Source organism: Acanthaster planci, linkage group LG03 (assembly GCF_054643075.1).
Source record: "Acanthaster planci isolate LZ-2023a linkage group LG03, COTS_SCS, whole genome shotgun sequence".
In the NCBI taxonomy this organism is placed as follows: Eukaryota; Metazoa; Echinodermata; class Asteroidea; order Valvatida; family Acanthasteridae; genus Acanthaster; species Acanthaster planci.
In genome coordinates this window covers 10,118,430-10,145,087 of record NC_141779.1, presented here as the reverse complement: position 1 = coordinate 10,145,087, position 26,658 = coordinate 10,118,430, and the positions used below count along the sequence as shown (strand labels likewise).

General features: G+C 43.4%; 1 protein-coding gene across 3 annotated transcripts; it reads left to right on the top strand.

Annotated features, from left to right (window-relative positions):
• The first annotated feature begins 1,775 nt into the window (after window positions 1-1,775).
• LOC110986663 (cytochrome P450 4F4-like) lies at window positions 1,776-25,209 on the top strand. Of its 3 annotated transcripts, XM_087135004.1 has the most exons (11): window positions 1,776-3,202; window positions 4,840-4,998; window positions 5,664-5,885; window positions 6,442-6,586; window positions 7,099-7,271; window positions 7,616-7,737; window positions 7,993-8,257; window positions 12,521-12,717; window positions 17,669-17,802; window positions 18,535-18,682; window positions 23,732-25,209. In XM_087135004.1, the coding sequence occupies exons 3-11, from the start codon at window positions 5,712-5,714 to the stop codon at window positions 23,901-23,903; spliced, it is 1,530 nt and encodes a 509-aa protein (XP_086991130.1). In that variant the 5' UTR covers window positions 1,776-3,202; window positions 4,840-4,998; window positions 5,664-5,711; the 3' UTR covers window positions 23,904-25,209. The 3 variants fall into 3 exon arrangements, with proteins under 3 accessions (XP_086991130.1, XP_086991129.1, XP_086991131.1); XM_087135003.1 differs by lacking the exon at window positions 4,840-4,998 and having other exon boundaries at window positions 1,776-2,826; XM_087135005.1 differs by lacking the exon at window positions 4,840-4,998.
• Window positions 25,210-26,658: the final 1,449 nt, after the last annotated feature.

Sequence of the window (26,658 nt, the reverse complement as noted above, 5' to 3'; positions counted from 1 at the left end):
ATAGCAATGTAAGCACAGAAGATTTGTTGCCGTAAAACTTCCTGAGTCCCCCAAAACACTCATTTTGCATTTTCAGTAGCTAATATTCTGGCATAAAAACTAACACAAATTCGGACCAGTTTGTGGTCCAATGTCGACCATCTCCACTGCCTTATAGCAAATACCACTGGGGGGGGGGGAGATTTGGCAAAAGACTTTGGACTGGAGCACTTCATCATGGGGGAAATGAAGATGGGCATTCAACCCAGGTTAAATAAAAGACCTTCAAATTAACACCCACCCGTTCTTAATTTTTCAGGAGACTTTTTTCAAGACATGCTAGAAAATTATTGTAGTCCACTACAGATTTCTTTCCTTAGCATGATCGTGCTGTCAAAGTTCGATAACAAATGTCAACAAGTGCTGAGCAAATGTCAGTGACTGCCAGATACACTTCAATTTTAGCAGCAGTGGTAACAGTCACAGATTAACCATTGCGTCACCAGTATTTGGGTGCACAATTTGGCATTGACAGATATTCCTTCATATGTGTTCCCAAAGGTCATCAGGCCTGCCGGTGTCTGTTTACATACAATAGAGTTACACTTTTACCTAGTTCACAGTATGAACTGTACCCCTGACATTTATTCTAAAATTCATTTCTTCAAGGCTGAAATTAAAAAAAATAAATAAATAAAAATTAAGGAAAAACTTAGTATTAAATCATGATTATGAATTTTATCTGATAATCATTGCTTGCATTTAGTTATAATTTTAACTTCTTATTCATTACTTAGTTAAAAGTCGCAGGCCTTTGTGATTGCTGATAAACCATATTTGTTCCAGTTTGTGGTCCAAAGTTGACCATCTCCAATACCACCGGGGGAGGGGGAGGGCGAAAAGACCCTGGACTGGAGCACTTCCTCATGGGGGAAATGAAGATGGGCATTCAACCCCGGTTATACAAAAACCCTTCAAATTAACACCCACTCCTTTTTAATTTTTCAGGAGATTTTTTTCAAGACATGCTAGAAAATTATTGTAGTCCACTACAGAATTCTTTCCTTAACCTGATCGGGCTGTCAAAGTTTGATAACAAATGTCAACAAGTGACTGCCCTTGGCAGCAGTGGTAACAGTCACAATTCAAACCTTGCATCACCAGAATTTGTGTACACATTTTGGCATTGACAGATATTCCTTCATATGTGTTCCCAAAGGTCATCAGGCCTGGCGGTGTCTGTTTACATACAATAGAGTTACACTTTTACCTAGTTCACAGTATGAACTGTACCCCTGACATTTGTTCTAAAATTCATTTCTTCAAGGCTGAAATTAAAAAAATAAAAAATTAAGTAAAACTTAGTCATGATTATGTGGCCCAGATATTTGAAATTTATAATCTTGTAATCATTCACAGACCTTCAATTTTTACCATTTCAGGGTGGTCTGCCACTTTAATGTCAATCATTTCCCTGGTGGTGGTAGTTGTGGTATCAGGAACTTTGGAATTGTAAGGAGCTACTGCTTACTGAGCCAAGTGATCTCTGTAATGGGTTTATTGTACGATACATTTTTTGAAAATCCTTGTGGCTTTTTTTATCATCATCATCATCATCCTTTTTCTTTTCAAGCCATAGCCCCACGGGTGTGTGCAAGGAGCTCCCTATGCTGTATCCAGAGCACACAAGGCGAATCTCCTGGCAGCTTGTGTTTTTATTACACACTTGTCATGGGGATACTACATGTACACCATGCACTTTCTTTCTTGTGCTTTTCAGTTAGTTTGCAAAAAGGTTTTAACCTTAACCATGTAATCTTAAACATGCATTAATGGCTGTGCACTTTTTCAGGATGTTATTTGTTGATGGAATATTAGACAGGTTTAAACGTATAACAACAGAGCCCTATTCACTTCAGTCTCCTCATTCTATTGGCCTCTAGTGTTAAATGGCATGAACAAACATGTCACATTTTGATTGCAGTGGTAATCCCACTTTACGAAAGGAAAAAGCTGAAGCCTCAATTGAAGTTATATTCACAGTGCATCATTATTCACTTAAAGTCTTTACTTTGAAAAGATAACATTCCAAGCCTGTACAGTATTTGAGAGCCAAACAACAATCTCATTATTTAGATCGACTTTGGCTTTTTTTACAGGGGATCCTGGCTTCAACTTACATTTTATAAGAGGGCCTTGGCCTTGGCCTTGGTCTTAGCCTTTCTCATGAGGGTTAAGCCTTGGGCTTAGCCTTGAGGCTTGATGGTCAAAGCCTTGGCCTTGAGGGTCAGAGCCTTGACCTTTGATATAGTCTTGGTGTGAGGACCAAAGGTGTTACTCCAACACCGGGTCCATTAAAGAATTCTTTTTTAATGTAATCATGCAATGTTTGATGTCTGAGAACAAAAAATTTAAGAAAAATAAATAATTTTTATAAAGAACATTATACATGTACAATAAGTCTCTATGCACTGGAGAGAGTGAACAGGTGTGTTTCCAGTCGAAGTTTAAATTGTTCAAAGGAGGGACAGGTTTTTGTGTGCTGTGGGAGATATTTCCATAGTTCCAGTGCAGTGAATTGGAAGGCCCGTTGACCATATGATTTGGTAAGAACTGAATGTCAATTGAGATCATTGTTGCTTGAGTGAAGAGTCCTTGGCGGATGATATACAGGAAGCTAACATTAGCGCCGTCTGCGCATATCTGCATCGAAACCGAGGCTCTCTGTGTTGAACCTCGTCGCGCACGCCCGCAGAGTCCACACAGTACATGGAGTATCCGGTTCGTAAGTGTGATGCCACTTCAGTTTAAACCATGCCCACTGTACAAGACGCACGACCATCGCAGGTATGTTAGTTCGCGGTCAACTGTCGCTATTTTTCTTTGGGATTTTAGGTGTCGAGTGTTCCTAAAAGACTCTTCCACAAACATTTTCAGCCTGAACAGTCTGAATTTAACATACCTTTATGTATTTTGTGTCTTGACTCCTTACTTTCAAGTGTCTGATCGTATTAAGAATTGAAGCTGACACAGCCTCGTTTTCAAATGCGGAAGTGCGCAGATCGACGCTAAAAGCGATCCCTCTATTTGCTGAGTAACTCCTGGAGATAAACTTTTGCCGTTTCATGTATGCATTTGAAAATTAAGACCAAAATTTTAAAAGTTATCCGGAATTTAAGTGGTAGCCAATGAAGCTGTCATGAAACAGGAGAGATAGGTTCATGTAAGTGTGTTCTAATGATCATCCTAGAAGTGCTGAAGTCAAGACCACTTACGACCTTCACAAGATCATACAAGACCAACACAAGACCCCTAGTCTTAATTAAGCCACATGCTATTCAAATGAACTGTGACAAAAGTATTCCTTTGTCATTATTCACCCTGGTCTTGTGCATGGTCTTGTGTCTGGTCTTGTGATAGTGTTGACTACATAATATATGTAGTATATATGTGTAATATTTGATGTTTATTGAGTTGAAGATCTGGCAATCCATTGAGAAGGCTATTGTAGTTGTCTATGCGACTTTTCACAAACACATGGATCAATCTGTCTGTTGTAGGTTGATGCAAAAATTGTGTATATGTCTTTATTTTGTGTAAACCGATAAAATGAGGGGCACGGCATACATTATTGATGTGGTCGCCAATATAGTAAGATGTTGATCCGGGCTAACCCAAGGTTCCAAACTCTTTCAACTGGATGAATAGATGAATTATCTTAGATGATGAGTAGAAGATTGGTTTTATTTCTGAAACAGGATGATATGTGAAGCATTTCAGTCTTTTCAGAATAGCACATAACTTGGTGTCATCTGCATATGTGGCATGATGTCCTCCAGTGATGAAGAATACAAGTTGAATAAAGTGGGTCCTCTTGCCGATCCATTAGGGACACCTCATTTAAGAGAAAAACTGGTTGATATGTGATCTCCAACAATAACTGATTGACTATGAATCTAGTGCCTTGTCTAAGAAACCTTTTCTCAAGTCGCTCGAATAGAATGCCATGGCAAATTGTATCAAAGGCTGCTGACTAATCCCATAGCAGCAAGATTACTTCTTGACCACAGTCAAATGTGCAAATATGTAAATATGAAGCAAGACAGTTTCACAGCTATGATGTCTGCGATAAGCTAAATGCATCCATGGCATCATGGCATTCAAGTCATTTGCCGATAGGTAGTCATGTATCCGACAGCTGCATAAATATCAAGCGCCAAAAAGAAATATCGACACTTTTGGCAGCAGTGCATGATAACAGCCACAGCCTAAACTTTGCGTCCTCAAATATGTCTTGACATTTTGAAAAATTCTTTTAAGTGTGTTGCCAAAGGTCATCGGGCCTTCGGTCATTTGTTTACAAGCTCTGGAGTTACACTTTAACCTAGTTAATGGCATGAACCTTTGACCATGAACCATGAAAGGCTACTCCTTTAATAAAGGGGCACACCACCCTGGTTGCTCTATAACAGACTTTAACTTTTGTTCTGTAGGAGATGGTTATATATGAAAAGATCCGTAAAATGTAGCTGGGACATTTTCCCAACCAGAGGAAACCTAATCACCTTCCCCTCATAGAAGGGTGGTAGTGCCACTTCTGTAGTGTTAAAAAATTAATTTCTCTTTAAAACAATTGGCAACACGTCCCCTCCCCCCACTACTTCCCCCGTTTTTCCTCCATCAGACTGCTTTTGCACCATGGATTAAAAATTTGAGAGCTCCTGGCAGCACTTTAAAAAAAATTTTTGTTAATATTTTTTAAACTTGTTGATAACAAACTTTGGCAGGTGCAATGGCTTTGAAAGCATACAGGCAGTAGACAGCAAACTCAAATTATCTCTGTCTTTAATTGGCCCTGAGTCATGATCATAGGTCGGGGCCTTGGAGTTGGCCGTTGTAGTATAAATATGAGTGCGGACAGCTCTCCAGACAAAGCAAGTCAAACACAGCTCCCCAGTGTTGACGCACTGTATCATTTTGGCAGCAGATTGGTTGCAGCTTCATTCACTACCGGTACATGTAGGTATTATTTTTCTGTATGTATTTTATATGTAACTTCTTACTATAAAGTGACCCATTCCAAATTTTTTTTGGAATCTCACCGGATTAAACATCATTCAGATTGACTATTATGCAAATGATTTTGTAAGTCTTTGAGTATCATAGTTCGAGGTAGAAGGGAAACGGTTTGAGAATTTAGCATCCTAACATCATTTTTAACTTTACCGTCGTCGGAAAACAGTTTGGGTGTCTATTTTTTCAGAAATTTCTGAAATGAACCTCATTTAACACCCTTTTTCCACTCTAAATATTCCTCCGTTTGCAAGGTGCAGTAATCTATCACAGATTAGGAAGTTAATATTCAGCAGTTAGATGTACTGACCGTTTACAAACAAAAGTGGCCAAACCATTGCCTGTTAACTGCTTACAGGTGAAGTATTTTGGCCAAAAGATTTGTACTATTGAATTAGGCGATGCTGTCAAACACCATAATGAAGGTAAAGGACATGAATTTAATTGTTTACCCATGTTTGTAACAATTGTACATGTATGTGGACAGTACTTAGGAGTAGTATTGTCAAGAATTTGTTGAGAGCCACAGTGCTGTAGTCAAGCTGTCAGCAGTGGGCCTCTTTTTTGGTAATGCTTCTCAGCCTGAAATCAATTTTCTATTCTTGTTTCAGGTTCACGCAGACCAGTATTGTGTTGAGACAGCTGATTTCTGTGTAACAATGGCCTTCAGTGAATCCGAAGTGAATCTCTGTGCAACCGTTGCCACACTTTGCATCACGTCCAGCATTGTGGCCTTGGTGGTCCTCTTCATCCAAAAATGGAAGCTGGAGAGACAGTTTGCGGCATTTCCAACAGACCCCGAAAGGCACTGGTTCCTGGGCAGTCTTTCCAAGGTATTATCCTCAGTGTTGGTGTGCATGCGTATCATGCATGCATAAAGTACACATGATGTCATCAATTATTAGAGACGACCACTGATGGAATTTTGTTTTGTGTTGATGATTTTTATAATGGGTTTACTATTGTAAGATTTTGGCAAGCTTTGTGTATGGTACTTATCTTAAGTATCGGCACCAAATTTTAGATGTGTGATACTGTTGGTCCATTATCAGATGTGCCTGAGAATACTTTGTATACTTTGTCTGTGGAAAGAAATTTTTATACGACAAATTCTCTTTACAAAAATTGGTTAGGGTCACTTTTTCATTTATGCAATGAGTTTTTGTGAAAGATATGCTGAGTAACTTCGAATTATGCTGAAAAGTTCTTGTTTCCAAGAAGCCACAACCGACATTGTAAATGACAGTTCATTTACTCCTTGTGATAACATGTTCCATCTACGATTGTGTTCCAGTATCAAAAATCAGGCATGTATGATGCCACCTTGCTACAAGATGCAACTGGAACTGTTGTTTGTTTATGTAAATTGTGGTCATTTGTCATACGTAGTTCACTGCTGATGAGAAGGAACTCGAGTGGAAAAGGGAGGTTGTGAAGAGATGTGTCACTGCATCTGTACTATGGGTGGGACCTATTAGGCCGATCATTAGCGTGTACCACCCTGACACGGTCAAAGCTGTCCTCAGCACAGGAGGTTGGTTGTATGTTTTTCATCAGATGCCAGGTCTGATTAGTTGAATATGTGTCATTGTGGGACACAACAAACTGAAAAAATCGTGCTCGCACTTCATACGCTGAATACATTGGTTCTTGGTGTAATTGCTTGAAGAGATATATCGTGATACAACTAGAGATCATTTTTCGCATTTCGGGCGAGTGTGAAAAGCCAAGCAAGTTTGACATCGTGAATCATTTCCAGCATATGGGGAATGCTCAGCTTTAGTGTTTGATGGGACATCACCATTGCACTTTCGTGTTTGCTTTAGTGCCAAGAATAAACCTGCCTGAAACTGTTATTATTAGACAATTTTCCCATCTGATATATAGAATGGGCAGAATTGGAAGTCATCAAGTCATGACCCTTATCACTTATGTCTGTTCATGTGTACACTTCTGCACAGTGTAAATGATCACAGAGCTGAGCCTTGGCTTTTAAAAAGATCAGTGTTCATTTTTGAATCGCTTTGCTGTTTCTATTTATCTTAGAACCCAAGGCAGAATTCACATACTCTTATATACGTCCCTGGATTGGAGATGGGCTACTCTTATCAGCTGGGAAGAAATGGGCAAGGAACAGACGCTTACTGACACCCGGCTTCCACTTTGACATTTTGAAGCCGTATGTGGACATCTTTCAACAGTCTGGCAGCATACTTGTGGTGAGTTGGCCAACATATTCAACCACTTTGCACCAGCGGAGGTGTAAGCCTGCTACAAGTAACCGGGATTGTGTATAACACATTATTGTCTCCATATAAGCACTGGATGAAATGCACACACCATCATATTTTGGCAATTTCACTGGTGTAATATTTTTGGGTCACATGGCAACAGCATACAACGGGGATATGGTGGCCGTATAATGCCACTCCTTAACAACATGCACACATTTACATTTTATATGCAAGACAGTCAAAATATGCAATGTTTTAATGTGCCTGGCAAGATTAATATCAATTTGGTCTCATCTCAACTATTTTTCCCTTGGCTTTGATGAACACAGGAGAAGTGGAAGGTAGCCTGTGGTGGTAAGAAGACTTCAATGGAGATGTTCAGTAACATGAGCCTGTTGACATTGGACAGCCTCCTCAGGTGTATATTCAGTGTGGAGACCAACTGCCAAACGTAAGTGGTCTTGAACAGACAAGCAGCAAGAATATTATCCCCAGAACACAATGAGACGGTCAGCGCCAACTGCTAACCCAGAGGTTCTGTGCATTTGTATAGATATCTCTTGAGTGCAATGGCACAGTCGTTGCTGTGTGCCATAGACAATGACTGAAACTGTTTTTGCCTAGGTCAGAATCCAAACCTGGACCACAGGGTGAGGTTCAGTGCCCCCTTGTCACCTGAAACTTTTTCTTGTGTTTCATGTTTCAGGGTTGAAAATCACCCCTACATCAAGGGCATCTATGACATCTCCATCCTGGCTATGGAACGTTTTCGCTTCCTACCTTTCCACTTTGACACAATCTTCCAGTGGAGTCCCAGTGGGCGACGCTTCCACAAAGCCTGCAATACAGTCCATAACTACTCACGGGATATCATCCAGAAGCGAAAGAATGCACTCAAAGAAGAGGCTGCCAAGGGGCAAACAAGAAAGAGGAAATACATCGACTTCTTGGACATTCTACTTTGTGCTAAAGTAAGCAAGACAATTCTTTTGGGAAGTCATACGGGATTGGTGTTGGATGGCCCCATTTTGTAAAGAAGTTGATCGATGCAGAAACAAGGGGAAAGAACTTGAAGCTGAAATCTTGTGCCTCTTAAGACTGACACCTGCCATTATTACTTTAATAGCAATTATCACAGACAGCCACTTATAGTCCACCTGCCTTGGCCTCAACCCTCAACGTGCTGTATGCTGCAAACTCACACAGTCTTGTGTCATCAGGTTTTGATCACTAGTGCAGCTTTTCAAGCTAGCACAGCAGTAGCAGCCCAGACATTTTTTTTCGTGATAAGCCCATCCTGTATTCTAAGAGTGCATGAAAGATATATAATATCTCGCAATTCATTTGGGTCCATTCATACACCTTTGAGGTCAATCCTATCAGTACAGCCATATGCCAGTTCACTCACACAGAACATGCTCAAGCTAGCATAACATTAATTACTGGTATAGTGCAGTAGGTTGTTGATTGGCATTGTCTATGTGAACTAAAAAAATTTAAGTTCTTCTCCCACTCCTTTGATTTTTCTACTCCAGTGAATTTCTTTATTGCTGTAATTATTATCTTGTAAACACCTGGTCAGTTTCTTTATCTTAAGCACTCCCTCACAAGCACAGAAGAAGACAGATTGGTGGAAAGTAATATTCAACTGTCATTGTTCACGTGTATTGTGCATACACACAGACCATTCAGTTCAACAGAAATTGGCTACACATGCTCATGCAGTGGCCCCTGCCAAAAATACTCAGAAACCTGTGCATGTATGCAGTGAGTTCCCTTGAAAGGACCATCTTTGTCCTTTGGAACACCCCATCTCTTGTTCCCACATAAATTTGGTATCCTGCGTTCACATACCCCTGCCCAGCCTACATGTGCAAATTTCCCATGTGCCTATCACAATTCGCTGAAAAGACTTGATTGTGCATGCTGCCCACAATGCACTGCGCCTATCGTTTACGGACGTGTATTTGTTTTCTATGGCATTTTCAGAGTTTCGAGTTACGTACCTTTCGCGTTTGTGAATTGACTTGATTCTTCAAGATGTATTTTTGTGTTGGGGAGATGTTAATTATATATAACGGTTTTGCCCTTACCCAACAGCCGACCCCGGCAAGCGCGGTGGTCGAGTGGTTAAGACATCTGCACTAGTAAGCAGGAGGTCGTGGGTTCGAGTCCCACCCGAGTAAGCTTGTGAGGTTTTTTCGCAAGCTCTCGGACAAGCACTGAGCACACAGTGCTTATTAATATACGTTGGGTAAGGGCAAAACCGTTATATATAATTAACATCTCCCCAACGCAAAAATACATCTTGAAAATTGTTCGCGGTGCCCGCTGCTTCATTTGACTTGGACCGGCCAGCCGACCCCGGCAAGCTCGGTGGTAGAGTGGTTAAGACATCTGCACTAGTAAGCAGGAGGTCGTGGGTTCGAGTCCCACCCGAGTAAGCTTGTGAGGTTTTTTTGCAAGCTCTCGGACAAGCACTGAGCATACAGTGCTTATTAATATACGTTGGGTAAGGGCAAAACCGTTATAGACTTGATTCTTGTTATGAAATAACATATTATTAAAAGAGGGATTTCTTACATGTATCTTTTGGTAAGAGTGCTTATTTTCATTCTTATTTTCTTTCGTTCTTTGCATGCTGTGTTTTTTGTGGTTCTTTTCTGCCCTTTTTTTCTGTGCATCATATACAGGTTTGGGTGTGACCTTCCGTGATGTGTTGTGTTGGATATATGGCTGTTGAACAGGGCCGGGAAGCTCTTTGTTCTCTATGGGGTGCGTACGTTCGAATAATAACGGACCAACGCCATACCGTACTGGCCACGGAGCGGGGCTTGGAGGGCTACCCCGCTCCTTTGTGGTGCAGTTTTGCGTTATCCGATTAGTGGCCTCAATGAGAATAGACGCAGTGGATTGAATAGGCAAGGGTTGAGCGTGCTATAACGCAACAATTGCCCGCCTGTCTGCTCCCTCCAAGCGAGGAACAGGTTCTACAAGTGGGTTCGCCACACTCCGCCACTTCTACCATGGGCGAGTCAGTGATTCAGCATGGTGCTCAGCCTCCCGTTGCTTCGAACGATGATGCCCCTTCGGGACTGCTACGCCACCAGGACTTCTGTCCGCCACACTCCATCTGCAGCTCTAGCCTGCAGATTGACTTCGGTCATGAAGCCACTGATCCTGACCTGGGCCGCTCCTCTCAGGAGATGACCGACACTCGGGGAACCCCGCCCAGTCCTTCCTCCAGCCGTCCCAGCCTCTGGCTCCCCTATACCGTTGAAGGCTAAGGAATGCAAGGCCAAGAGATCTTTTGGCTTCTTCTTCCTCATCCAAGGCTGTGAAGAAACGCCGCTTCGATTGGGATCCATCCCCGATGATGACGACCCTCCAGTCTGTCTCGGAGGCCTTTACCTTTCTCGCCCGCAAGATAGACAATGCGACAAAGGCACCCAACCCGAATCCCCTCCCTGCCGTCTCTCCTACTTCACAAGGGACATTCTCAGACGCTAAAGTGGTCTCTGTTGTCCTGCCAGATCCGTTCCCCCAGCGGGACCCAGCTCCAGATCATGTCTCAGATCATGGTGGCTCTGTCCCTTGTCATTGCAATTAGGGCGAGTAAACTTTAATACTCCCCTGTTAGCTTGGTCTGGGCATGACATTAACCCCCAGTTCCCGTGATATGAATTCCTCTGGCGGTCTCCCTACTACTAGCATCTACCATGGAAGATGTGTATTCATTGTACAGCGCGCCAGTCTGCACACCGGGACTGCCCCATGCTTCCCGTTCAAGCTACAACTACCACCAGATGCCCTGGACTACGGCTGTCAGATGAACTTCTCAGCGGTTCACTTAGGCATGACTTGGAAGTTATGGCGCCTTTGGCTGATGACGGCCCGTTGTTTTCGGGGGCGGTCAATTCAGAGGCGCTGCTTACATGTACCTATGTGGGCTCTTCTTTGACCACTTTTCAGGCTACAGAACTGAATCACTGCCATAGTTCTAGAATGCCACTCATCACTGCGGCTTCTGGTTACCGGCTAGGGCTATCTGACCAGGGTGCTTCCATCTTTTCTGGTGGTTTGGCGCGCTTTGACCTATCCAGATTGCCACCATCCGCAATTTCCAGTCGGCCTTGGCAGCTATTCATTCAGGCTTCAGCAATAGATTGACGGTCTGTGATAACGCTGCCATCCACAATCTTCATCGAGGAATGTTTGTTGAGCATCCTCATGTCAAACGCCTCATTCTATCCTGAGACCTTGGAAGCATCCCATGCCTTCTTGCTGGTCCTCCCTTTGAGCTGCTTTCTGATGCATCTAATCTCCATCTCAGCATCAACTGGTGTTCCTCCTTGTGGTCTTTACATCAAAACACGGTAGCGATGGCATGCTCTATCGATGGCTGAAGGTCACATCCGCTGGGAGCCACATTGGGTTTGCCTTATCCCAGCTATCAAGTTTTTTGACAAAAAACCAGATGCCTACCTTCTGGCCTCTCGACATATTCATTCTTGACAAGATATGGTGTCCAGTCTTCACCCTCAAGTGGTACCTTGCTAGAATCAAGCATTGCCTAGAGTCTAGCTCTCGCCTCTTCGTCACTGCGACGAAACTCTTCCATTCAGCATCAAAAGACACTATTGCCCGATGGACGGTCTTGGCCATCATCTTCGTGAACCGACACTGGCCGACACAACATGACGAGATGACCTGATCTCACGTCAGGGCCCTCGATATTTGGGCCGCTTCCGTGTCCTGGTCATACTTCAGAGGAGTTCCTCTGGCGGAAATCTGCCAGACGGCTTGCTGGAGATCCCCCTCCACCTTCACCGAGTGCTAGCACTAGCTCCCATCACAGGGCTGGGCAGGGGTATGTGAATGTAGGAGACCCCTCCCCCACAGAAATGTGGGTCGGGTCTCCTAGTGATACTTACCCCTGCTCAGCCGCTCCCGCCCGTCCTTCCCCACTTTGGCTCCAGGGTTTTTGTCCACTTTGAAAAGAAGGACGAATATGGCGGAGGGATCACAGTGCATTGTGGAAGGTCAAGGGGCAACATGCATAATCAAGTCTATTCAGCGAATTGTAATAGGCACATGGGAAATTTGCATGAGTAGGCTGGGCAGGGGTGAGTATTACTAGGAGACCCGACCCACACTTTTGTGGGGAGGAGTTTGGCAATTGTTTTGATTGGAAACAAAACAAATTGGCAGGACACAATGTTTTCTTCCCCAAGGACAGCGATGGTCAAGGACTAACTGACCAGGAAATCTACAACGAAGTGGACACGTTCATGTTTGAAGGGCACGACACGACAGCATCAGGCCTGTCCTGGTTCCTGTATGACATGGCCCAGCTACCAGAATTCCAGCAGAAGTGCCAAGAGGAAATTGATGACCTCCTAGCGCACAGAGAAGATGACCGACTGAAATGGTGAGTAAAGCTTGGCTGGTGGTGTTTTGACAAGAATATGTTGTTTTGTACAACATCTGAATGAATGCCAGTAATCTGAATGGAGGGTTTGTCAGTCAAGTGCCATTTACCAGGCCTTCTGCCTACAAGGCTTCGTAAGTGCAGATTTTACCAACCTTGTTAACTATAGCCCTGCCTTCACTGGACTTTTTATTTAGTCCAGTGTGGACATCCCAGGAAGTTTATCTCTTGGTTACTTTTACTTAGCCATGTTATCGGCAAACTTCTGCCTGGGAAAAGCTCCCGAGTCATCTTCCCGAGATGGAAAGTCTAATGCCGACAGCACAAGTCAGTAAAAGCAAGGGGAAGTGGCCAAGTAGAGTGTTTATGTACAGTGTACATCCAATCCTACAACAGCAGCATGCTTCATACAGGGAAATTATGCATGCACGTTGCAGGCTTCACCTCATTGTGGCATGTGGTGAATATTTCTAGTATAATTTGTTCCTCTCCTAGTCCCAGTTGTGGCAAGGTCATGCATAAGTCATAAGTCACTGCACTGACAACTCGGTTCCCCCCATCCATTCTCGGTGAAAGTTTCCTGTGTCAAAAGTTCAAGTGCAGAGAGTTGTCACATAAAATAAAATGGCAACTTTTATGCAAACAGGATTTACTCAAACACTTCAAGAAACAAATCATGAATGTTTTCCATTTATGCAGCGGAAAGAATGTGGTCTTCTGCTTTCAACCCACCCCAAACAGTCGCTAAATATGCAAATTCCTTTGCGTCTGATTCAATTTGCTAAAACTTCTGATCAACCGTAGTGCTCCCTCTAGTGCTATGATGCATAGTGGAGTGACCGCCATGTTCATCCTTCTTTTCCTTCGCAGTCAACGATAGTGCAGAGTGGCACTGCTGCAGTGCAGTGCCACTGCACTCGGGGTTGAAATTTCCCCCACTTGCATTCCGAACGGGTGACGTGGACTGACAACAAGCTGCCGTGGGAAACACCCGACATTGGCATGGCTCACAAGTCTAAGCGCTGGAGTGGCCCCATGTCGCCAACATCACCAGGCGTTGACTGCTGGCTCTACAACCAGTTCTCCCACACGCAAGAAACGCAAACATTCTTCTTCTTTTTCCGGGTCTAAGCATAAGAAGTCTCACTCCTCACAGAAGGAGGACACTTTGGCCGACATCATGTCAGCGGTCTGCATGCTCTCGGAGAAGCTCTCTTATATAGCCAGCCATCTTGAGCCCAGTCCTGATCCCACAGGGATGATTCCAGATCAGGACCCTTTGCCGGCGGAACATAATCCGCGACCAGATCTGCATCAACATCCGGATCCACATCCACATCCAAACCTGCATTCATTGGCGATACGATCTTCATATGATAGTTTCGTCCCTTCGACTTACCCAGGTTCTGGCGCCTTTGGCTCCGGTCCCTGGCCACCCAATAAGACATGAAGATGCTCCTCCTTCCTTGGATCAACTCCGGATGGAACAGTTCCCAAATCTCAAGCAAACAAGGGTTTCATTTCAATGTTCTTCCTCACTCCAAAGAAGGAATTCAACAGCTGGCGACCTATTATCAACCTCAAAATTCTGAACCACTTTATCCGCCCGAAGAAATTCCGCATGGAGACCCTTCAGACGGTCACCCAATTTCTACAGATTCCATGCTGGGCCTCTTCCACAGACTTGAAAGAGGCCAACCTCCTCATTCCGATTCACCCACAAAGCTATGAATACCTACGCTTCTGATACAATGGGAACCTCTTCGAATTTACGGCTCTCCCTTTCGGCCTCTGTACTTCACCAAGAGTGTTCTCGAGGATTGCAAAGATCGTCGCTGCTCACCTTCGAAAGTGGGACATCATGATGTTCCAGTACCTGGATGACTGGCTGATCATCGGCAGATCTTTTAATGAAGCAGAGGTTTCTACCCGCCTTACTTGAGACATCACAAATCGCGTGGGCTTCATCATCAGCCACAGGAAGTCGAATCTCAGCCCCATGCAATATCTGACGTATCTAGGGGCATCTATTGACCTCCAACGAGGTATAATCTCACCAACGACTGAACGCATTGACAATCTTCTTGACTGCGTGAAAGTCTTTTCTACTGAGCATTCTGCTCTGGCCCACACCTGGCTTTGTTTCCTCTTCTTGATGGCCAGCATGGTGGATCTCATCCCCCTCTGCAGGCTGTACATGCGCCCACTACAACTTCATCTCTTAGCACTCTACAGGCCAAAATAGGACTGAATCAATCTCCAGATCCCCATATCAGACTTCACCCGCCCCTATCTTCAGTGGTGGTTAGTGAAGGAACACCTCTCTCTCAGAGTTCCCTTCCCTAAGATGAACCCAGAAAAAAATATAACCTCGGACACTTCTCCTCTGGGCTGGGGAGCCTCCCTACTGCTGCTTCAACCATCAGGAACATGGGACCTCTAGTTCCAAGGGAGTCACATCAATATACTGGAACTTCAGGCCGTATTCAACTCACTGAAAGCTTTCCACCCGAGCATCATAGGCAAATGAGTCCTCGTCCGCTCAGACAACTCCACAGTGGTGTCATACATCAATCGCCAGGGAGGCACACGTTCTCCCTGCCTATGCCTCCTGACAAGACAGATATTCCATTGGGCCCATGATTATGGCATTGACCTCCAGGCGACTCTCATTCCTGGTGTCGACAACTCCATAGCAGATGCTGTCTCTCTGGGAAAGTTTCGTCCCATGGAGTGGACTCTGCACACCAGTGTAGTCGAACAGATCTTCACCGAAGTAGAAAAACCGAACATCGATCTTTTCGCCCTCGGTGGAGAATGCCAAACTGCCAGTGTTCTACACCAGATTTTACCACCCCCAAGCCTGGGAAACGAACGCTCTTCAAATCAACTGCGAATGAATGTTGGCCTACGCCTTTCCTCCAATATCCCTAATACCGGTAGTCTTCTCCAAGATTAAAAGGGAATGCTGCCGTGTCCTTCTTATTGCCCCCCTTCTGGCCATGCGAGCCGTGGCTCCCGTGTCTGACCAGACTTCTAGTCTGGATACCGGTGATCCTTCTCAACAGACCGGATCTGCTACATCAAATGGAGTCAGGCATGCTTCACCTTTATCCGACGTAACTACACCTGACCTGTTGGCTGTTGTCAAGCAGTCCTTCAGATCAGCAGGACTTTCTGATGAAGGTGCTGAAATGGCCTCCTACTAGCAGTTAGTACCTCACGGCGTGGCAGTGAACTGAAGGTATTGTCCATCACAGATGACCACATCCGATGGAAACCTCATGGTGTTCGTCTCATCCCAATGCTTGGGTTTCCCACCAAGAACCAGTCAGTTTCCTTCCATCCTCCTGACATTTTTGTACCAGACATTACCAAACACACTGGAATTCCCGACGACAAACCATGGTGCCCAGTATAGGCTCTTAAATGGTACTTAGCCAAAACCAGAAAACTCAGAGGTACAACTTTGCAGCTTTTCATCACCATAGTAAAACCTCACCGAGCTGCGACCAGAGACACTATAGCCAGATGGACAGTTTCAGCTATCAAGTTTGCCAACCCAGATTGGCCGGACTCTGTGGACAATAAAACACTACACTTCATCAGGGCTCATGATATTCGAGCAGTTTCCACATCCACATCGTGGGCCTACTTCAGGGGCGTACCAATGGAGGAAATATGCAAGGCAGCATGCTGGAAGACCCCATCTACTTTCACCACATGCTATCTCGCAATGTTCTACAAAAGGACTCCGCACATGGCAGTGCAGTCTTAACATCGGCCACATGGATGCAGAAGGGTTCCTCATCAAAGCAGCCCACCACTGCAACGACATAACTCCATTATTTGGTGAGTCTGTAATAAAGTTTGGACAATTTCATACCCCTCTGGCACTATGTAGTGCATCCTCACTGCACCCTCCTTCAAGGGCTTGGTGCTACTCTGCATATTTAACGACTGTTTGGGGTAGGTTGAAAGCAGAAGACTCCTCCCCCACAGAAATGTGGGTGAGGTCTGCTATTGAATACCTACCCCAAACAGTCGGCTCCCACCCATCCTTCCCCACTTTTGGCTTGGATGGTTTTAATACCGGAAAAGAAGGACTAACATGGCAGCCATTCCGCTATGCACCATGGGACCAGAGGGCACACTATGGTTGATCAGAAGTTTTAGCGAATTGAATCAGACGCAAAGGAATTTGCATATTTGCGACTGTTTTGGGTAGGTATTCAATATCAGACCTCACCCACATTTCTGTGGGGGAGGAATTTAGTGATAAGCTGAATGTTTGACTCAATCTCACTTCAAGAAATAGCACATTGATTTTATCCCATTGTACAATTGCTATGTGATTGTTCGTATTTCTGGAATATGACTAGGATTGTCTCCTCAGTTAACAACTGAAGGCTGCCATAGTGGAACAGCTCAGAGCTGTATTCTTTATCCAGTTGACTCTCTCAACTTCTCCAGTCATCTCTGATGTCTAAACTGAGCATGGGCATATTCACACAGTCCTCATCAGTTACAATAAACAATGACCACTGTGCTCATGTGCGGTTAATCTGTAGGCATGTACAACAGCAATGGTCCTTGAATTTCACTCATAAACAATCATTATTTCAATGATACACAAGGGGGATCTTCAAGACAACATCTTTTTGTAGATGGTTACAGTTAAGGCTTTGCCTCAGAACTGGAAACCTGAGCAGTTGACTGTTAGTATTAGGAACTAGTTCGAAATTACAGGATTGGTGCCTAAACTACAATTTACAGTGAAACAAGGAATTTTTTTCCATTCTATTACATTTTCAGTGCCCCATGTCAACATCACTGAAACAAAATTGCATAATACCGGCCAATTAAATGGAATTTTTGTAATTGCCGGGAAAAGAAGAAATGATTAATTTTTGGGGAGAAACAGAAGTGCTTGATTTTTTTTGTTTTCTAGGGATGATCTCAGTAATATGCCCTACCTGACCATGTGTCTGAAGGAGAGCCTGCGTGTGCATTCTCCCGTCCCCAATATCATGCGAACATTGACCCGACCTTTGACCTTTCCTGATGGCAGGACGTTGCCAAAAGGTGAGTGTTAGGAGGTGCTGAATTACCCACAGTTTGTCCCATTCCTGCAGGCTTGCCCATGTTGTGCTTGGAAATGTCTGTAGTGTTGTTCTCATCTTGTCAACAAATTAAATTGACAGATGCATCCAAATGAAGCACTGCATTTACTCTTTCATGTGCAATGACAAACAAAATATGCAAATGCATGGAACCAATTCATATTGCAGCTAAGTGCTGATGTAGAGAATGTGCCAGTTGTGTATTAAATACACTTTGCTGCACTGTAAAAACTTGGGTGTTAAAATCAACACTTTTGGATGTTATCAAATGACCACACCATAGGGTGTAACTTTAACACTGATAATGTTACTTTGCACACCTATAAGTGTTACAGTGCACTGGAAGGTGTTACAAGTAACAACAAATAACACCAAAATTTTAACACCAGTGAAAAGTGTTGGTGAAATCTTCTGATAACACTGCAGGTGTTAAATTTAACACCCTGGTTTTTGCAGTGCGAAATTTTAATTAGCCTGGGAGAATTTTTGACTTAGAATAAATACTTTGTGTTGTGCACTGGATTATTAGGAGAAATGTCTCAGATGTGAACTCTCTTGTAACTTGCTTGCCTTTCAGTTTGTATTCTTCTTGTCAAAAGGGTCAATGATAATTTATTTTAATAAATAGATTTGAATAATTTTCAATAATGGGACAGTCTAGATTTATTTGTTTCTTTTAATCATGACTTGTCAGGAAGCTCAGTAGCTGTCGTAATTGGTGAGCTTCACAACAACCCACATGTGTGGGACGACCCCGAGACCTTTGACCCTGAGAGGTTTTCACCAGAGCGGGCCAAGAACATTCCGCACTTTGCGTATGTGCCCTTCTCGGCCGGACCAAGGTGAGAGAGGATAGTCCACCTTGCCTAGTTACATAAATGACACTTTTTCTTAGCCAGTTAGCGCCACAGGACATGTAAACCAGTCATGATTTCCTGTACCAGTTACAAGGAGGTACATGTAGTTCAAACACTTCTTGTCCTTTTTCTCCCACAATAATAAATATTTCAAGCTGAATTTTTCATGATTGCATGACTTGTTCCTCATCATTTTACAACAGGTAACCCTGACCCCCAAATGCCTCTGCAACGTTTTTTTTTTGGGGGGGGGAGACCCTGTTCAGACGTGTGACTCCACACAATATGTCCTCTTTCCCTTCATTATGAGGACTTCCTTATTTTTGGAAGGTCCACACTACGTATATAATGCTACTTCATGCAGACTCCAAGCAGTCCTTGGAGATTGAAAGTGTGGAGCCCTATCAATTGTCTGTGTGCCATGGCCAGGCATTGTAGCAGAGGCGTGTTTTGGCAACCCTTAACCAGAAACATGTTTGTGGTGTCACAGCAATAACCAGGAACATGTTTGTGATTTCACAGCAATAACCAGGAACATCTTTAGGCCAAGAAAAAAACTTCTGCTTGCAATTACATGTCTCTCAAAATTAAGGTCGGTAGGTTGAAAAAAGAAATTGTTCTGAGTGAATGGCATAAATGGGGACATAAGCTACCCAAAATTGCCACCAAAACTGATAAAAACTTGCCTTAATCTATGTGTTTTCACTTCCTAGACAGCAAAATACAAATGGAACTCGTCAAAATAACTGCAAATGTCAGTAGAAAACATAGAAATACAAGCCTTTTCATGTGAAAAGGTTGTTCAGGGGGTGTTTTGTGTAGACAGAAAAGACAGCAGAATTTTGTTTGTAATTTTATAAATTTGTTTTTCTAACTTGCTGATAAACATTTTGGGTTGCACCGAAAAATTTGGGTCAGTTGGTAAAACGAAAAAACAACTACTTTCTTGGCTTAAAGGTAGCCCACAAAAAATATTAAACAAAAATGGTTATTCCATCTGACAGAGGCAAGCACAAGGAAGCAGAGGACACTGAACATGAATTTCATTCAGTATTTAACATTTTCCTCACCAGTGCTGCTCTCTTTACACATACGTTCAAGAAGAAAATATATCTTTGATTCGCTGCATGTTACATAAAATTTTTTAAAAGTATAATTCAGTCAATTGAGGGGCTACAAAAAGTTTCTGTTTATTTTCCGCCATTTTGAACTGGCGCTGAACCAATTCACCCTCAATCGTTCAGAACAATGATGTCACAGAGGCATAAAAAAGTCAAACTTATGCAATGACCAAATCTAAAACAAGTTCATGAATTGGGCCAGAAGTCTGACTATGCAAATGTGACTGCTGTTGTGTAGAACAGCCAATGAGGAACAACTGAGGTTTTGCAGACATTTTCTGAGGCTGCATTTTTTCTTAGCACCATTATGTTACAGAACGTGTTGTTCCGGTTCCTAATTTTTGGGTGGGATTTTTTTCCTTCGCTAACGCGCGTTTAGGTGTTATTCCTCAATCACCTTGTTTGTTTATTTGTTCTGACTCTTGTGAACAGTAAGATTGTTCCTTTTACATTTTATTTCTGGATATTTTACCATTTCCTTTCTAGTCTTACGCAGGTGGCAGACTGACCTTGTATTGGCTTATTTTCATAGTTCGCCAGGTGGCACTCTTGTTTTTGGATAAATATATTGCCGTTGCTTGACTATACTCTATGATTCACCCCAGTTGTGGCATTCTTGTTAATAATTTGATTAGTTATTTTGAAAGCAGTTGTTTCGTTGTTTTTGGATATTTTGCTTGTTGATTTTTCATATCTCTGGGTATTTCTGCATTTTCGGTTTCTTGATTTTTGTAATGTTTGCTAGTCAATGTTCCATAATTGCTGGGTATTTTGGCATCTCTGGTTTTTCCGATTTCTCTTTGTGTATTGTGTGTATTAAATGATCAAGAGCCTCAGGGAAATTTGAGTTCGTCTTCACCCCGCTTCGAGATATTTGGTTGCTTGTGGGCCAGGGATCGCTTAATTAGTTAGGACAGTGGTGCATTGGTTTCAGTCCTTTTTAAGCTAGGGAATAGGACAGTGCGTGGTTAACTATTCCCTGCCGTCTGCCATTTCGGGGTACGGCTGTACGATACCCTTTTTTGCTCCAGTACTCTACTGTACAGCACACAAGTTCGCTCTTCAAGCATCAAATGATATTCGCCAACTCATAGCAGTGGTACTGGTGTGGTATCTAGCACTTATGCCATGCACGTAGGCCCTGAGATCCGGTATCTCTGGTCCGATTCTGCTCCACTACTGCTTTTGGGAGCAAAGTTGAGTCCGCCACTCAAGGGGCCACTCGGGTGACTCAAAACTCGGCACACAGAATTAGAGCATCACTGGCCCCGACGCTCCTCTAATTGCCATTTGTGGGGCCGCTCGGGCAGGTCAAAGCTCGGCACACTGTAACAGACCCTTGTGCTGCAATAGTGCAGAGATTTCTCTGGTGAGCGAGTCTCACTCTACGGGCCTCTTCAAGCATTCGGCAATGTGTCTGGCCCGCTTCTGCTTCTCCTCCTGAGTATGCCCCTTATGTAGGCAGCTTGGGCATGACTCGGCACCCTGCAGTCGGCTCGGCTCCCCAGTATTGGTTCACCGTTACCTGTAGGGGTTTTCCGGTGAGCAGCTCTGGGTGTGACTTGGCACCCTGCAGTCGGCTTGGCTCCCTGGTGTTAGTTCGCCCTTGCCTGCAGGAGTTTCCCGGGGAGCATGTCTCACCCTACAGGCCACTTAGAGTGTTCGGCCCTCTTCCGCTCCTTTAGATTGAAGCGTGTGTGAATGCACCCCATACGCAGGCAGCTTGGGGCATGACTCGACACCCTGCAGTCAGCTCGGCTCCCCATTGTTGGTTCGCCATTACCTGCAGTGGTTTTCCGGTGAGCATGCCTCATGCTCCCCAACAGAGGGAGCTTGTTTGAGTCGTCCCTTATGTTGACTAATAGGGACGGGTCCCTACAGCAATGATCTGCCGCGTGAGAGAACACTGTTTGGCCATTGCTCGCGGCTTCTTCAACCTAGTGCAGCGCTGTACCTTGCACATGGTTGCTGCCAAGTCCTAACCACTTGCGGTGGCCATGGAACTTTAACTCCCCACCATATCCCACAATGCCCTTGTCTTTACTCCTTGGATCCAGCGATTCACTAGACATCTCTCTCCCACAAGTCGAGTGATTTTGATCTGTTTTGATGGAGACATGCAACACACATGGGACTTCACCGCTGTTGGATGTATGGTTACTGGTCGTCCCGCTGCAGTAACCACTGGTCGTTTCCCGGCTGATGACCCCTAGACTGGCAACATCCCTGAGCAAAATGCTCCCTCGAGCCACATCAATAACAGTGATCACACAGGTCACCGTTTCCCCATTGCTGGCAGTCGGGACAGCCTCTCTTTTTGTCTGGTTATTTTGCAGTCGTCGGCAATTGCTTTGCTGCTTCTGGTCCTGCTACTGTTGTTGGGCTCGGGACTGACATGGGTGGAGATTATTCTGCTGTCTTTTGAGGTCAGCAATCTCAGCAATGCCTGCCTTTAATTCAGCAAGGTCTGTCATCAGAGTGCGTAGCTTGGGTTTCCTCTTGTCCATTTTGTCCGATGGGCTTTGTTCCACGACTTTGACGGAGATGGGTTTTGGCTGGGCTAACTTCTCTCGGCGTTCGGGCTCATGACTTGCTGCCGTGTTCAGCTTCTCAAGGGGATTTCATCTGTGGTCATAGGGTTTTCAAGAAAGGGCCGTGTCTCACTCCTCACTGTATCATTTCTCAGACCCATTAGCACAGCATGTCAAAACATGCTCTGAACTCGTATTTCAAGCCAGACCCGTTCTCTTGGCTCGCAAAGACCACCTTCTGTCGTAGGTCAAAAGCTCGCACCAAGAAACTCTGCGCTGATTCTTTGTGGTCTTGAGCTAGACGCAAGGTTGGTGGAAGAGCTTGGTAGCGTCTTTTTCTTGGTAGTGTGATCGAAGTAGATGCCTGAGACACGGTAGTGTCAGGTTCGTCCTCCCTTCAAGGTAGTTGCGGAGAATAATAGAGAATTGTAGAGAGCCTTGTTGGGAAACCCATGCCCTATTCACCTCCTGTTACCTCGATGATGTTTGCGGGGGGCCATACACATAGACTGAGTGTACGCTGGACGGCACTGCAGTAGCTCCATTCCAGACTATCCTCTACCCTTGCAGGAGGAGGCACTCAAGCAGGTACTATACTGGTAGTGAGTCCTCGCTTTCCCACCATCCGTTGGTTCGGTGCTATTCTGAATAGCTATAGGTAATCTGTGTAGGATGCAGGCAGTAGACTCTCCCCCATCTAATGTGGGTTGAGTCAACTACTACATACCTACCAGATCACCAATCTCCCTCCCTTCTCCCCACACGGCCTCAGCACACTTCTCGCATCGAAAAAGAGGACGAACATGGCTGGCACCTTCGTGGGGGGGGGCGAGTGATGGGGGCGCACTATTGGTGATCGAGAATTTAGCGAATGGAAGTAATGGACTAAGAAATAATGCGTAGGTATTGGTAATCTGGTAGGTATACAGTAGTTGACTCAACCCACATGAGCTGGAGGAGAGATCATCAGCGGATCTGATTTCCTATATTAGGATATTATGAACATCTGGACCTGTTGAGTGGGTTGTACAATTTTGCAACTCATGGAGGAGGCTCTTGGTGTAGAGGCTGAAAAGTGTAGGTGACAGTGGACAGCTTACCATACCCCCACTGGAGTTTCAAAGATATCAGTCATCTGTCCTTCCCACAGCAGCTGGCCATTTTAGGAGTTGTAGCGATCTTCGAGTAGCTGCATCACATCCTCTTCCTCACCAAAATGCTGTAGTTTAGTGAGGAGTACTGCTTGATTGACATCAAATGGTTTTTGTAGTCAACAAAGACTAGTTTAGAGGGCATTTCCCTGCAAGGTGTGTTTCTGCAACACCTTCCAAAAGGTAGAAACAATCCTGTTTCCTTTACATATTTTTTTCATTTTTCGCTAGGAATTGTATTGGTCAGCACTTTGCCATGAATGAGTTGAAGATCATATCTGCCATGGTCCTTCGCAACTTTCACCTGTCCGTTGATGAGTCCATTCCAGTGCAGCGAATCCATGCGCTGGTTCTACGAGGCAGAAATGGCATTCATCTACACATCACACCCCGCCAACCTTAAACCAAATTCCTCTTCCAGAGACTTCCCTTCCGTGACTGCCATCCATGCAGATAAGAATGGAACAGTTTTGATGACATAAAAATTGGTGTAGTTTGCCTAATCAATTGAATTTTCTGCTGTCTAAAAGTTACGTAGTTTTCCATTCTGAGACAAGGGGCATATTTTCCATTCATTCATTTCTTAAATACTGAAGTTATAGCCTCAGCTTTATTCATGGAAACAATTACAGTGGTATTTTACTGATAGATTTATGAGTGAATTGTTCTTGCATAAGAGTGAAGTGGAATGTGTCGTCACAACTTTTTAAAATTTAACTACTTTTAGTTTTGTTTTGTTTTGATTTTCCTGAGGAGGTAAAATTTGACGTTGACTGCATTCACAAGGGGGGAAGGACACTCCAATCGAATGAGTTAAACAAAACAAACTTAGGTTCATTGTGGAAGCTTAATTGACAGAATGCCTCCTAACTAGGTGTAAGATCTAGTATGTAGCAAAGTCCCCACTTGAAACTATGGGCAATGTTTTCTTCGTGTCCCGAACTTTATAATTCTTTAATCCCGTACTGTCCATGGCACACGGCTGTCACCTCGCTCAAAGTCACTTGCACAGGCACACCTAGAAGAGCAGAGCACAAAAAAGACCCAAGGAAAGCACTACTGATGAGACACTAATTGACAGCACTATACTAATGAAAGAGAAGACCCTGCGTATGCCATGCCACACCATGTAGTTATATACACACAGCAAGGAAACCAACTAACTATGCATTTACCACCTACTCAAGCTAACAGTGATTTGATTTCAAGGGACAGAAGCTTGTATTTCAGATTTAAACAATTTAATCATGTATTATTTGAGGTTAACTGCTATGTTACCCCGGACTAACAATCCACACTAAAGATAGGGCTGTGCTATCGTCTTATAAATAAAAAATGGTACATTCAAAGCAGTTTAACCAACACAAAATCAATGCAATTTAATTCATTTAATGTACCGACTGATTAAAGTGATGATGATTGTGTGAGGTTCACTAAGGTCTATACTCTGAAAATTTGGGCTAGAGTTCAAAAGAATTAAACCAAACATAGTATTAAATCATGATTATGACTTCTATGTCATAATTGTTGCATGTATTAAGTCATAATTATAACTTTTATCTTGTATACATGTACATGTACTGAGTTAAAAGTCAGAAGCCTGTATGTTATCATTGTGACACCAAGCTGTCATGTGCACTTGCACATTGCATTGCATTTGTCTGTAAAATTTCATGTGCTTTCACAATAAGAGTCATAATTGTGAGATATGTCATGAATATGAGGTAATACTTAGTCACACTTTGGACATACTGTAAGTCATAATTACGACTTTGCCGGTTTGAAAAAAATCATTGGCCCCTTGATCTTTTCTAGCTTGTTTAGCAGCTTCTTAACTTTTAAGCAAACTTGAAAACTCTTGTTCACACTCATTCAGTTTGATTGTAGAGGCGCAACATTCCTTTGAAGCTTCAGTTCACCACTTTTGGGGTACAGTGAAATTTTGTTAAAGAACAATCTGGGTCTTTGAAAACTGAATTAGTTCTGCCATGACAAGAGGTGTTTCTACAAAGAACAGTAGGACCATCGTGAACTCACTTTTTAAGGTTATGTTATATGCAGGTTTATTTTAAAAAAATCTTCCCAAATTACAGACTCAGTATGGAAAGAGTTTCATGCATGCGCATTTCTTTTCCAGACGTGTATAAACCTTGCAGTTAGGCCTACACAGTCGTCACTTGAGACATGTACAACGATATACAAACCTTACTTTGTATGACGATGAGGCTGGTCTTTTGACATGCAAGTCATAATTATGACTTTGCCCATTTAAAAAATCATTGGCCCTTTAATCTTTTCTAGCTTGTTAACAGCTTCTTAGCTTGTTGAAAACTTGTATCACATTGAAACAAACTTTTCTTTTTCGCTTCCTGATTGCTGATAAAACATTGTAGGGGAAAGTTAGTGATGTCCATCCAATTTTTGGAAGTCTTTCCATCCATTTGCTTTTGTGATCATAGGGAACAAGAAATTATGAAATTGGACCGGAAATCTGTCTTGTGAATACAAATTCACAGTAGCAATGTAAGCATTGAAGATCTGTTGCCGTAAAATATTCGGGGTCCCCCAAAACACCCATATTTAGTAGCTAATATTCTGGTTTAAAAACACATATGTGTACCAGTTCATGGTCCAGTGTCAACCATCTCTGCTGCCTTAATGCAAGTACCACTGGGAAGGGGATTTTGCAAAGGACCCGTGACTGGAGCACTTTTTCATGGGGGAAATGATGATGGCCATTCAACCTGGGTTGTACAAAACCCTTCAAAGTAACACCCAGCTTTTTTTAATTTTTCAGGAGAAGTTTATTAGCAAGACATGCTAGAAAATTGTTGTAGTCCGCTACAGAATTCTTTCTTTAATGTGATCATGCCATCAAAGTTCAAGAGGAAAGTAAACAAGTGCTGAACAAAAGTAACAATTCCTTCACATGTGTTCCCAAAGGCCATCAGGCCTGCTGATGTCTGTTGACAAACCACTCTGCGTACTCCGTTTGAAGATTGTACAACATGGTTATAAAAATGGAAATATAGCGGAAAGTATAGCTTTGTGTGTGATTATTGAACAAGTGATTTTTCAAGGCGTTAAGAGTGGTCAGATTGTTGTGATACTAATCACAACAAATTTAACATGTTCATACAAACAACAGTGTACTCATT

Coding starts and splice junctions, on each gene's coding strand:
- LOC110986663 (XM_087135003.1), top strand. CDS start 2,794: ATGCCCACTGTACAAGACGCACGACCATCGCAG. Junction 17,803..18,534: donor TGGCAGGACGTTGCCAAAAG/GTGAGTGTTAGG, acceptor ATGACTTGTCAG/GAAGCTCAGTAGCTGTCGTA. Junction 18,683..23,731: donor CCCTTCTCGGCCGGACCAAG/GTGAGAGAGGAT, acceptor ATTTTTCGCTAG/GAATTGTATTGGTCAGCACT.